A 14,398-nucleotide genomic window follows, 5' to 3' on the forward strand; every position below is an offset into this window, starting at 1 on the left:
TTACCAGTGGACTTAATTAGTTTTGAGATCATTTGCATCAAGATGATTGACAAATACCTTTTCTAAGAATAGGTGGTTGGATGAACGGACTGGGCAAACTAGAATGACAAGTGCTTGGCCTTGTAGTCGTTATAATTAAAAAAAATTCAGCAGAACTTGGAATGTACGCACGCGATCATCCTATGCCTCCAGCACCATCCACATTTTCAGCAGATACCTCTATAGCTGAAAAGCCACATTGTCAAGGGCAACAGTTCTCCAGCAGCTATGTCCTCTACTCGATACAAACAAAATCACAAATTTTTTTTTCAAAACCTCCATTCTAGTAAAAGAAAATCTGAAGATTGAGTGACATGATCACCAAGCACATGGAATGAAAGAATAAAACTGAAGTGATAGGTTGTTTCCTATACGGAACAGGAAGTAAAATGTCTTAGACTGCCTTAAGATGATTGTTGTTGGGTTTTTTTTCATGAGACCCTAAAATTCCATTGTCCCTGTGAAAAATAAAAGGTAAAATGATGGAATATATATGATGAACTAATTCATTGTCTAATGTTTTAAAAGTGGGTTTTCAGATAAAGTTTTGTAAATTCCCAGTTGATTAAGTTTGCTATTTCAAAATTTGAGTTTGCTACACCTACTCAGTTTAGGTAGCGCTCTAATCTTTTAATTGTCTTGTTGAATTCTAGTAGAACTATAGCAGAGGAGAATATCCGATGTAATTCTGTTAGTAGTGATTTCGAAAGGAGTTTTTTTTCTGGGAATAATTTCTATTTAATGGTTGCAGATAAAGAACTATGTTGAAAATAGAAATAACTTTTAAAACTCTGGGGAAAAATACAATAAATAGTTTTTAAAGCTCTGAAAAAATCCTACATTTACATTTACATAATATTTCTTTTCTTTAGACAGTTTCAGTCTCTGTGTCTGTACTAACACTCAGCTGCATTGCTTTGGATCGATGGTATGCAATTTGTCACCCTTTGATGTTTAAAAGCACAGCCAAGCGAGCAAGGAACAGCATTATAATTATCTGGATTGTGTCCTGCATCATAATGATTCCTCAGGCTATTGTTATGGAGTGCAGCAGTGTGTTCCCAGGATTAGCCAATAAAACCACCTTGTTCACAGTGTGTGATGAGCACTGGGGAGGTGAGTGTGTCATTGACTATACAAACTGAATTTGTACCACTATTAGGTAATAAAAATGTCAGGACAGGTTGATATGCAGTCAAATCATATAAACATATCACAAAACATTCTTAATTATATAAGCTTTCCTAGAACTAGAATTTTTAAAATACCGTGAAATTGTTGTGAATTTCTTTTGTATTGCTGAGACTTAAAGTGCATTTGAAATCAAGTTTAAATGAATGAGGCTGACTTATGTCTTGACCATGTTAATGCTTCCCAGAGGATAGAAATGTTCCCACCCTTAAATGTTTATGCTTATATAATTCTGTGACCAATGGACATTCCAGGTTCACAAAGACTTCAGTGTTTAGCCTTAAGAAATAACTATGTAAGAACAGAATTTCTGTTTACCTGATATATTGCTTTTGCTAATTGGTGGTATTTACTAGTCTTTATAGATATCTCCCAGGAGTTCAATGCAAATTGGATGTCATTTCAGAATCAAGAAATGTCATTGGTATGGGGGTACTGAGTTAACTTACAATTTGAAATTTTTTATGGACAAGATCACTTAAATAACTTGGTGAATGTAATCAGTTACAAATGAGTCTATCCAAGACTCACTTGCCCTGATTTGTAATTCTGCCCTTCCAGATTAACTTTGAATCTACCATGTTCTATATCTGAATGCAGCTGTAAAAGGCTGTAAGTGTTGTCAGGGAGTAACTGCTTCTACTTTGTTTCCGTTCGCAGCAAGTGGTGTGAGCCACCCACCCAAAGGGTTAAGGCTCAACTCTGGTGGGCCTTGGCACACCTCCAATGCTAACAGAGTGTATGAGTTACATGCTGTGACTCTGACACTGGATATAATGACCATCAGTAATACCATTATTCACACGCGGGAAAATAAAGCCAAGTTTGCCAAAACATATAACTAAAAGGTGCCTGCTTAATAGCCTTGAGTCAGACTAAACCACAATCAGATTCTCTCCCAGAGCTGTCCCTGTAGAAGATTCCAGTCCTGTGAACAATCACAATAAAATACAAGTAGATCACCTGTACTTAATTATCATGATAAATTAGCTTAAGCAGCTTGGACTGCTGAGGGCTCTTCCATGTGCTTTTTTGGAAGTTCCTCCCCTGTTAACAGCTTTCACAGGGCCACCAGAGGATTAATGAGAAGACACTGGCTATCACATTCCCTGTTCTTCACCTCCATCCCAGTTGGTCCTCTGGGAGCAGGCAAGGGGGCAGAGATGGCCATTAGCTCACTGGCAGTCTTTGCTGACAAAGATGTGCTGGAAGTTTGTAGGCTAGAGGAAGCCTCTGTTAAGCTGTGAGTATTGTAATTGGTGTTTGATTAGAGAGGACAAATCTGCTCTTTACTTCTGGTGTTCTTTTTTTTTTCATCTGCGAACAGTTTTGTATTCCTGTCTGCTGCTGGATGCCACAGTATTTGTGAGACTATTTTCTTTCACAACATTCACTCCAAGTACAATTTCTGTCCACTTGTTTTGGCTGCAGAACTAATTATCCGTGCCTTCATCACTTCAAGGTTAGTTCTGCAGCAAAGATTCTTTTAATCAACCTAGGAAATTATGTGGTTCACTAATTAGGAAGTCAGGAGAGCATTTCATCAGGGAATGTGATCTCAAAATTTCCAGATCTGTATTGGCCACTTTTTGATTCCCGACAGGAAAGTGTTGCTTTTGAACTACAGTCTGTAGTAGCCTTAGAACTGTTTCAGAGTGCCTCTAGTTTAGTGCTGTGATGAAGTAGTTGCAGACCACAGATATGCCTGAGCTAAAGCAGCAATTATAAAAACAAACAACAACAACCAAACCAAACCAAAATCCTGAAAACAAAAAAAATATGTCATGTGTTTGCAAGACTCTGCTTCTATGGAGTGTATTTGTCCAAAGCAGGTTATTCCTTCACTTGGATATTTGAAGAGACAGAAAGGGGTATGACAAAGGCAAATACTTTTGTGCACGGCTTCAGAAATGAAGTGCAAACACTCCATTATTTTTTTTTATTTTTATTTCTATTGAGCATAAAAAAAAAATCTTACATTAAAAATGCATTGAAGTTTTCTGAAATGGGAAGCTTTTCGCCCCACTAAAAGATAATAATCCTATTTTTATTCTATTGTCTTTTTAATGAATTATTCTTCTAATGGCAATGCACTATCATTGCTAGTTATTCTGCTGGCGCATTTCAGATATCCATTAAAAATAATCCTCTCCACATTCTAAAAATAGCTTTTCACAGTAACTTGAAAAAAGAATCTTTATATGCATTAAGTTACAAGTAGATTGCTCAAATCGTGGAGTTACTTAGTAAATACAGTGTTAACCATATTTTATCAATGAGAATAAAATATAACATATATATACACATCCCTTTCAGACTATAGAGTGTAATTATAAAGATGCTTTCCATTCTTCTGAAAATGTCTAAGGACTCTGAGTTCAGCCAAAGCATAGAATATGCAGATTTTCTACTGAAAAACAAGGTTTGAAATCACAAAGGCCCCCAAACAGAATAATAAAAGAATATGGTAATAGGGCAGCAGTTTGAAAAGACTGAAAAACTTCCTTAAAGCCAGAAGAAAAAATAAAGAGCTAATGTTTTCAAAGAAAATAGTTGTGTTTTTGTTGGATTTTGATTTGCCTTTTTTTTGACTGTGAGAATATTGAGGGTCGAAGAAAGCTAAGAAGGAGGAGGTTGAAGGAGCAAGAAATTCATGTTGCTACAAATAACCTATATTTGTAAAGAGAAAGTGGACTTACAGATACCTCAACTAACCAAGAGACCCTGAGAAAATCCTATAGGAGAGTCAATTTAGAAGAAAGGGATTGTATTTGTGTGTTTACTGCTTTGTTTAGAATTGCATATAATTTATGCTGTTTAAAATTAGGCTACATCTGATAAAATATTTGCATAGCATCATGTATACCGTATGTCCCAAGGATGTTAAACTGTGATTTTTCAAGTTTGGGACAACAAAAAGGGGGTGCCTAATGACACTTTCCAAAGTGTTTTGGAAGTATATTGTAATTCTGGGAACTCAAGGCCACTGAAACATGAGGTGCTATGGAGGACTAAAGGGAAGCCATGTCCAGGAAAATGTCAGAGATGCTAAATCAGGATACAGCACTGTACCCTACCCAGACTTAGGATCAGCTGCTGAAGACCACAGTAAGTCTGATGAGTGTCTGGAAGGAAGGTCTGATCAGCACTGTGACACTTGGGCTCCTTAACGGTAAAGAAATAGTCGCCTCCCTAACTAATAAGATTTCAAGCATGCTGTTGGAGAGCTGCCAGTGACTGCAAATGGTGCAATAGTTCAGTCTAAAACAGGGCTCAATTTCTTTTTAATTGCTTCTGGCATTCCTGAATGTAAAATTCATTGCCAATTCTAGGCTGAGGGTTTTTCATTTTGAGTACTGTCTAATAACAATATTTTATTTGGGAATGCAGAAGGATCCAACATGTGACCTATGCAGGCGCACTTAAGGAGCCAGAGTTGGCCACATTTCTATAATAGTCTGTAATTGCCATGTTCTGAATTTGATGATAAAGTGCCAAAATAAAAGAAATGTATATTAAAATGAGCTCACCATGTGTTAAAGTCAGCTAAATACATTCTCTTAAGAGCTGTTCAAGAAAACAGTGTTAGCCAAAGTGCATTAGCCAAGCCCTTTGCAAATGATAAAAAGAATATGGAGATAATTCTTTCCCAAAACTGAGTTGAATGGAAACAAAGGGAAGACTTTGTATTCCATTTCCTCTTAGACTACTCATACAATAGTAAAAACCAGATTGTCTTAATACCGGAAGACAAATAGCTTGAAATTGCATTAATACAGGAAGCTTTATACATCCTGTTTGTTGAAGTGTTCAGAATTTAATGAAAAACTTGTGGAATATTTTAATGCAGACAGAAGTCAGATTATTTCTAATACTAAGATTATGCTTGATGTTATTGTGAATTGATAACTCAAGCATAAATATATTAGATTTCAAAATGTAATTTTAGTATTAGCCAACCATAAGTACTCTGGCATAGGAACATAATTTGGAAAGGACTGCATTGTATGGTCAAATTTTCTCTACTACAGGCACCTAACATCCCTATTTATTAAGCTTTATTCTAAAAGTATACTCTTTTAGCTGCATTGCTTCTCCATGGGTAACTCCAAAACCTCATAGGTATCTTCCTGAGAGTAGGGAACCTAGGAACTGTACTGATGCTCAACGAACTTGATAGTCTTGTTTTTTCTAATTCCTAAAGAAGCTGTCAAGGGTACGAATTTCATCATGCACCTATGGTTTAAGGGCATATTTCATTTGCTAGACAAGCAAAACCTTTTGAGTCTGTTTTTTTCTCAGTTTGTTCATACATACATACATATATATATACACACAAGTACAGTAAAATTCTGAAAAAAATCCAGAAGCTGTAGTTTCAATCTACCTCCTTGCTTCATTGAATGACAATTTGGGACCAGTAGTCAGTGCCAAAGGGAAGCTTTAGAAAAGTTTAAAATTTGTTTGATAATCCCTGGGGCAGGCAGAAGAAAGCTTGCTTTAACATATTGATTCTTTATCAGGTGGAGTAATCATACTGTATGAATGAAGCTGAGTAGGAATGCTGACCTCAACCCTGTCCAACCCCCATGACCACCTGTTTGCTTTATGCTCCTTTCTCTCTTTTCAGTAAAATAACAGCCAGAGACACGAGAATTGTTATTTTATTCTTAAAGAGATAGTTACTCCAGCTAAGAACAATCTCCCCCCATCCTGAAACCTATTAAGTGACCATGGAAGGCAAAGACACTTTTCTCCTTTTCTGCTTGGCAGTAAGAGGTTCAGTAGTCCCAGTCAGGCAGCTGATATATCACCAGGACCATAGACTGATATCCAGAGATTGATGTTCTCATTCAAGGAGCCTTTGATAAACGAATGGTATCCAAAGCCAGCCCTTCCTCCTTGTTGCTGTGATTGTCAAACAGCTTTAAAGCTTTTCTTTGGCTTGAGAAGCTAAACAGAGTCATGCTTCTTAGGGAAAAGTTCTGTAAAGGGCTTTGCCCTGGATGGAGGAGGGACAGGTTTCCTTTGATGTTTAGCAGCTGGCACTTTCCAGGTGGCTAAACTTCAAAGGCAAGTGTTAGGATCTTCCTCCAACCTGGTCCTCGGTTCTTTGTAGATAGCTAGGCTCATTTAATGTTTCACTTTACTTGGGTTGCTAAATTAGAAGTCGTAAACTCCAGATGGCCTTTTAAATACGTACCATCCTTCTACCTAAGGGGCCTGGCTGCCTGCAGAGCATTGATGAGGCAGGTGGCACCTCCTTCTGAGCAGAAAGAATGTATTTCCAATTCTGACCTCCCATGATCCCAGTAAGTCACATTACTCCAGTTTCTCCTTAGTCTCTCCACTTGTGTAGCATGCATGTCAGTATTTTCATGTCTACCAGGACTGCTGTGAGGCTGCATTTTCTGGAATGCAAAACCAAGTTTGAGATCATCGATCAATAAATAATCTCAGGTTATCACCAATTATAAAAAACCTGTCCCTAATGGTCTGGCTCCCCCAGGGACATTGATAAGAGCTATTAGCTGCAACTGTTGGTTAAGAGTTGGTAAGCTTGTTTGCTACAAGATCTTGGAGCAAGTAAGGAGTCAAATACTGATTATCTGAATTTTTTGAACCCTGATCCGTCAAAACTATCAAATGTCAGTGGCAACATCTCTATTACCTTTGCTAGGAATGAACATGGGCTTGATATTGCTATAGCAAATTTCCATCTCCCTGATACTGAAGTTTTTCTGTCCGGTGAACCAGCTGGCACTTTCAGGTCCAATGATGAATGTGAGATGACTTGAGTCTGCATTTGAGGGTGAACCTGGAGTTAACATGATGATGTTCTCTTCCCTGCTATGAGAGTTATGGACCAAGTCTTGGTATATCCTTGTCTGATCAAACTCTCAGAGATTCTCCTGGCATCACTTCTTTGATAGGGTCCACAGTCTCAGTCACTTTAAGGGCAGAAAATAAGTTTGGCTCACCAAAGTTTTGACCTCAAGCAACTCTTTTTTTTTCTTTTTTTTTTCTTTTTTTTTTTTTAAATTAAAACTGCAATTCATATGGAGTTTCAATTGCAGATCTTATCACCCTGAAACATGCAGAAAATCTGGAAATTAACATAAACGTTCCTTCTTTACTCTAGTCAAGATGCAATGCTTAGGATTACCATGCATTTTAACTGCTCATGGGGTGCACAGTTTCTCTTCTTCTATGTATTGTCACTCTCCATAATGTTCATTTCTTTTCTGAGGCCATCCATATATATTAAGTTCTAATTCATGTTAACATTTGGTAATAGTAATTAATATTAACATTTGGTAATAGCAAACGACATTTGACATTACAAAAGAGAAAGCAAGTTTTCACATTCTGCACATTCTGCTATAAGCTAATGATCAAGCTTAAGATCCAACATTCTAAAAACTCAATATATTCACAACAGTTTTAGGATGTTTGTCTCTAAGCAAATAACATTCATAAGTTGTCTTTTTAAAAGAAATACATTGGAAATTAAAACACAATGGTAGCAAATTCATTATTATTAAAGCTGAGTCAAAAACGACCCTGGAGATTTCCTAGGTTTAAAGCACTTGAATGTATTAATTCTATTTTTTAAATGTAATCATAATAATTAATCACTGAGTCTTAGTCATATACATTCTGGCACCAAAAAGAGATTTAACTCTTCTCCCATCACTCCTGTGTGTGCTGTAGTCTGTATTCAGTCTTTATAGGTGAGAGACTGTGCAGTTTATTCAGGGATATATAGTAGCCTTTGCAGAATTGAAACTATAGACAATTATACAACCTGTTAAATATGTCAACGGTGAAGTAGGTTGGATATTTAGTTAGCTATTTTTAGATAACCAAATTTTTTATCTTTCACCGTTTTAATAAAAAGCAAAACTTTTGAAAACTTCATACCTAAAGTAATAACGTGGTAAGAAATCAATAATGTGATACAGGAGATCCTTGAGATAAAAGCATGTTTCTAATAGAATGTATCTAGAAGTGATTAAAAAAGTGATCTTGACCATAATATTATTGGATACATCTTCCATTATATCCTATTATGTCGAAAAATACATGCATATCTATATAAATAATTTGTCTTAAGGGGATTTTGAAATGTATGTATATTTAAATGCACCTTTCCTATTTGAATTCTCTTTCCAGCTGAGGTTTACCCCAAAATGTATCACACGTGCTTTTTTCTGGTGACATACATGGCACCATTGTGTCTTATGGTGTTGGCCTATTTGCAGATATTTCGAAAGCTGTGGTGTCGCCAGGTAAGTCACTCAGCACTGGCTCTGTTTGCTTGCTGTTGCGACTATGCAGATTCCCGTGTACAACCTTTTTTTGTATAAACTCCATGTTTTCACTTAGGGCTGGTTTACAGCCACCTTGGATAGGCATTGAGGGGCACTGAAAAGGGAAGGCAGTCAGGCTGAATGTAAAGCCTTCTTACTCATATCTGTGAAGGGCTTAGAAGGAGAGACAGCAAAAGGCAAAAGATTGATTACAGACAGAAGAAAGAGCTCTGAAATGCTTACTGAAATACCTTAGGTGACCTTATTTATACTGCTTAAATCTCCTGGAACAGCTAAAAGTTAAGACTGACCTTCTCATTTTGTTATTTTTATTTTATTTTTCCTAATCAGTTTGATAGCAGGGCCAATCTGAACTGGGAGATTGGAATTGCCTGATGTGAAGCTGGCTGTTATCAGTAACATTTGATATGAATTGCTGACAAATAATTGACATGATTTCTAATGCAAACATTAGGGACCTGGGAGTTTGGATTGACAGGAAGCTGAACATGAGCCAACAGTGTGCCCAGGTGGCCAAGAAGGCCAATGGCATCCTGGCCTGGATCAGGAACAGTGTGGCCAACAGGTCCAGGGAAGTGATTCTTCCCCTCTACTCAGCGCTGGTGAGGCCACGCCTGGAGTACTGTGTCCAGTTCTGGGCCCCTCAGTTCAGGAAGGACATTGAGGTCCTAGAGCAGGTCCAGAGAAGAGCAACAAGGCTGGTGAAGGGACTCAAGCACAAGTCCTATGAGGAGAGGCTGAGGGAGCTGGGGTTGTTCAGCCCGGAGAAGAGGAAGCTCAGGGGAGACCTCATCCCTCTCTGCAACTCCCTGAAAGGAGGTCGTAGCCAGGTGGGGGTTGGTCTCTTCTCCCAGGCAACTATCAGCAACACAAGAGGGCATGGTCTTAAACTGTGCCAGGGGAAGTTTAGGTTAGATATTAGGAAGAAATTCTTTACAGAAAGGGTAATCAGGCATTGGGCTGCCCGGGGAAGTGGTGGATTCTCCATCCCTGGAGGTTTTTAAGGTAAGACTGGATAAGACTTAGTGCCATGGTCTAGCAACCATGGCAATAGTGGATCAAGGGCTGGACTTCATGTTCTCAGAGGTCCCTTCCAACCCAGCTGATTCTATGATTCTATGATCTGGTTTTTTAAAACTTCAAATAAAAAATACAGGAAAGAAAACAGGAATACTAATCAAAAAGCCAAAACAGCAACAACAACAACAAAAAACCCAAGCAGGCAAACACACAAAGAACATTTGAATTTAAGTGGCAGAAATTTTTTTCAGGAATGCTGAAATGCATTTTGTGGGTATGAATAGTAACCTGTCACACACCAGTCTATGATGCTCTCTGCTGTATTCTGCTTTGTCCAGGATTTATCTGTAGCTGTAGTCCTCCGCCACTGCTGCCCTATCATTCTGCAAAGGACAATAATTTGTCATTGTAAAGGACAGTAATCTCCTCCTGGTGGAGACACTATGCAAGATATTCCCTCTCAAATGGCTCTAACGATATTTCCATCAACATGTGGGCATGAATCATAGAATCATGGAATCATAGAATCAACCGGGTTAGAAAAGACCTCCGAGATCATCAAGTCCAACTCTTGATCCAACACCCCTGTGGTTACTAGACCATGGCACTAAGTGCCACATGCAGTCTCAGCTTAAAAACCTCCAGGGACAGTGAATCCGCCACCCCCTTGGGCAGCCCATTTCAATATCTGATTACTCTCTCTGTAAAAAATTTTTTCCTAATATCTAACCTAAACCTCCCCTGGCACAGTTTAAGACCATGCCCTCTTCTCCTACTGATAGTTGCCTGGGAGAAGAGACCAACCCCCACCTGGCTACAACCTCCTTTCAGGGAGTTGTAGAGAGTGAGGAGGTCTCCCCTGAGCCTCCTCTTCTCCAGGCTAAACAACCTCAGCTCCCTCAGCCTCTTCTTATAGGACTTGTGCTTGAGAATCTTTTCTCTCTCACCAGTATGTCTGATACCATTCAAATCTAAGGCTGTCCTGGGCAGGCCATAATATCTACCACATAAGTAGCATTTTTCATGCAGTTGAAATTGATGCATCAGAGAAATCACAAGTAGACTTTAGATTTCTAAATAAACATACGATAAAAGTAAAAATCAAATGTTATACTGACAGAATATATGTCTTGCAAATAAATAAAGAACAGGGAATACCAAATCCACTTCAAGGCATTTTGCTATCATCTATACATCATAAGAGCAATTATTCTCACTTCTAATCAGATTAGGTTAAACTATAATTGCTGTTTATTGTGCTCTTTAAATTATTATTTTTGTTTTTAATTTCTTACATTAATGAGATTAAATAATAAGATAGCTTGAAGGTAAAATTTAACCTTTACAATTTGAGGGGACCTTTCACCAGAACAAAGGATTTCCGTGTGGTTTTGTAATTAAGTTCAGTTTGACATAGCTCTAATATGCTCTGCCTTGCTGAATCTGTCCTGTGTCACTCAATGACTTTATCACCGTATTCCTTCTTAACCTTCTCTTCTATACTTTCTTTACAATCTACCTCCTCTCTCAAGCTTTTAACTAAGTAAATTAATGCAAAGCACTTGTTCTTAACCTGCATGGAGCTTGAAAATGCTGGTTCAGATTCAGAGCAGAAGTTGAATGACTGAAAACCAATCTCTTTTGTTGGGTTGCCCCATTCCCCCCCAGTTGTGTTAGCTGGTCTATTTCTTCTTCACAATGTTTCTTCTCCCTATGCATCTTGCATGCTGTCAAGGCTAGGATGATCCTTTATTTTTCAGTGGCAAAAAGATAAATACTACTATAGACTTAGTGCTATCAATGGTGCCAAATTACAGATGTCTCTTTGCCTGGCATAGATGATAGCACTATGTTTAAGAGGCTGCACTACGTGAAATTAAAGCCACGGCACATCTATTATTAACTGTGACTTGGCTGCAGGCATCAGGCATTTTTCTAAGTGCAGCAGGTGTGCTGTAATCAGTCATGTAGTACAAATGAATATAGTGTTCTAAACGTATTCTTTGATAATAGTTTCGATTAAGAAATCATGCTGTTTACCAGAACTTCAGTTAAATGTAATGATCCTATTGCAAGGTACTATAAGCCTTATAGATGTATGTGATAGAAAAACCACAACAAACAGTAGATGTTTTCTACGTTTTAACTTTTTCTAAAGGTTCTTTTTTAAAATGTAGTGTGTCATGCGTGAAAATTTTCAGATGAAAAAAGTTAAGATATTTACTAATTATTGTTACCAATACTTTGTGTAATAGCTCTTAAAATTTCTGATGGTGTATTTCAAGCAGATCTTTGAACATAAGCTTTACAATCATTGAATTCATGATTCACCTTTGCAAAGACAAGAACAATTATGCAACAACTACTGGGGATTTTGACTAATTTATTTTAATCGTTAGCAAGGAAGTAGTGACTTAGAAGGCTATATTCTCTTGTGGATTTTAAGTAGGTTAAAAGTAACTTCAGAACAAATAAATAAAACTGAATGGACAGTGTTGATACACAATTTGCTTTAAGTTCCAAGTCTGCTTCAATTTACTGATGTCCAAATGCATTGACACTAAAGCCTACTTGTATTAATGACTAGGAACTCTACCCATTTTCATTTTTGTAGTTGAAATACACCCTTCCAATCTTTGCAAGTTGATATTATATTTGAGAGATTTCCTTTCATTATAAACCCCTTGATAATTATTTGAGGAGATAGAGAAAAGGAGCACAAGAAAATAGCTGTCATTTAGTACCTGTTTGGACACAGCTAATAGGCTTTTAGTAAAACATTGAAATTACACAAATTCTCCACAGTTATCTCTATAACTGATTCATTACAAAGAAAAGGAAATATATACATTATGCTCCCATGTGTATACTTGTACATACCTAATCATAGAAATATTTATCTTGGAAAATACCCTCAAGATCATTGAGTCCAACCATAAACCTAACACTGCCAAGTCTATCACTAAACCACATCCCTAAGTGCCACATCTACATGTCTTTTAAATACCTCCAGAGATGGTGACTTCACCCCTTCCCTGGGCAGCCTGTTTCAACGCTTGACAACCCTTTCCGTGAAGACATTTTTCACAAATTGGATAATATCCAATCTAAGCCTCCCCTGACACAACTTAAGTCAATTTCTTCTCATTCTATCTTGTAATACATGCATGTTATGTTTACATAAATACATATTTGTAAATCTTTCCATATACACACATACACATGCACACATACTTCTGAAGTGTAATGCTCCTTAAATGGTACTGCTATGCATCTGTGGGTATATAGTTTTTTGGGGCTGGGGTTTTGTCCTGATAATATTCTTGCTGTATTATTGTCTATTGGTGTAACAGTAGCAAAACCAAGGTGTATGCCAGGTAAAGACTGAGGAAGCATGGGCTCTTTCAGAAAGGTTCTCAATACAAACTCCTGAAAAGTTAGCAATTTAATATATAGTACAGGGAGACTGCACATTGTATACAGTCTTAACTTTGATCATCTCTTGCTAATAAAGACTGCTTAAATAACAGAAAAGACCCTTCTACCTGCTCATACAGGTACAAACGAAGTACAGGGTCATGTCTAACTTTTCTGTAGAAATAGACACAATTTGGAGCCAAGATAATATTTATCTTCTTCTAAATTGTATCTATCTACAATGAAAGCTGATCACTGATTTCTTCAAGTGAATCTTTGACAAAATCAGAAGGGAGAGATTTGGCTGCATTTCTTTGCTTTCATCTCCAGTTCTTGATAGAATATGGTTACTCAGTATGATTGAAAAGGGACAGAAAAAGCTTCTGATTCAAAGGTAGAAGAACGGGATATCAAAGTATCCTTGAAAAGCCAGAATCAGAATCTCAGACAGCGTTTTATCTCAGCAGAGCATGGCAAAGACACACTGCAGTACTACACCTCACAGCTAAGTAGGGTAAATCCCTTGCATTAGGACAGACATGCAGTTGTGAAGCTGATAACTACTGATTTCAGCTGAATGAGTGGAACCCACAGCAGAAGTGCAAGGGGCTCTGTTGGAGTCTTTAAGTCCATAGATACCTCAGTTAAAAAAAAAAAAAAATTATAACATATCTCCCAATCTGCTGCATTGATTTCTTGCTAATTACAAGCTAATTTTACCAAAAAGTTCCAATAGCTGTAAATCAGGTTTGATGGTGCGCATAAATGCTAAATTAAGGGCTTGTCTGTGCAAGGAAGATATTCACACACAAAACCCCCAAAAAATCAACAAGAAAACCTACAACCAACCAAAAATACCCCCAAACCAAAACCACCAAAACCCCAACATAATAGCTTTCTACAACAATTTCGAATGTGCATACTTTTTAGTTTACTTTTTTTCCTGAAATAACTATCAAAAATTTCATTCTTTTCTGGTCAGTTTGTGCGGATAAGCCCATTTTTTAAAAAATATTACAATGTGAATTTTGCAGATACTTTTAAACATGAAACATTATTAAATATGTAATGTCACTAGTCACCCCACACAAAATTGCACTATGCATAAATAAAACTATTATCTACTTATATTATTATATATTATATTATATAACTATTATTATTATTTCTAGCCAAAAGGTTTTCACACTGTATAGCATTGAACACATTATAAATGTAATGGTAATAGAATTCTCTGAGAAAGTCCTTGCTATCTCTAGTCTTTTTCAGTTGGCTGCAGGCAGGAAGTAATTTTGAAAAACTGAAGCAATATTGTTTTATTTGGCTTGTCTTATGTTGGGGTACAGAAAACAAAAACCAAGATTTTTTTTTTTAATAGTATGGTGCTATATCTACCC

The 14,398-nt window shown here is 37.2% G+C and overlaps 1 protein-coding gene across 3 annotated transcripts in view; it reads left to right on the forward strand.

Annotated features, from left to right (window-relative positions):
- The window catches only part of HCRTR2 (hypocretin receptor 2), a 35,520-nt gene that overhangs the window by 14,436 nt on the left and 6,686 nt on the right, over positions 1-14,398 (forward strand). For all 3 annotated transcript variants that reach the window (XM_039380438.1, XM_027730511.2, XM_027730512.2), the window contains 2 exons: positions 912-1,155; positions 8,407-8,522. In XM_039380438.1, the coding sequence (XP_039236372.1) occupies positions 912-1,155; positions 8,407-8,522 (360 nt within the window). The remainder of the gene's footprint in view (positions 1-911; positions 1,156-8,406; positions 8,523-14,398) is intronic.

The sequence above is a fragment of the Pipra filicauda genome, unplaced genomic scaffold, assembly GCF_003945595.2.
Source record: "Pipra filicauda isolate LSUMZ 115617 unplaced genomic scaffold, ASM394559v2 scaffold195_size2193078_pilon, whole genome shotgun sequence".
In the NCBI taxonomy this organism is placed as follows: domain Eukaryota; kingdom Metazoa; phylum Chordata; class Aves; order Passeriformes; family Pipridae; genus Pipra; species Pipra filicauda.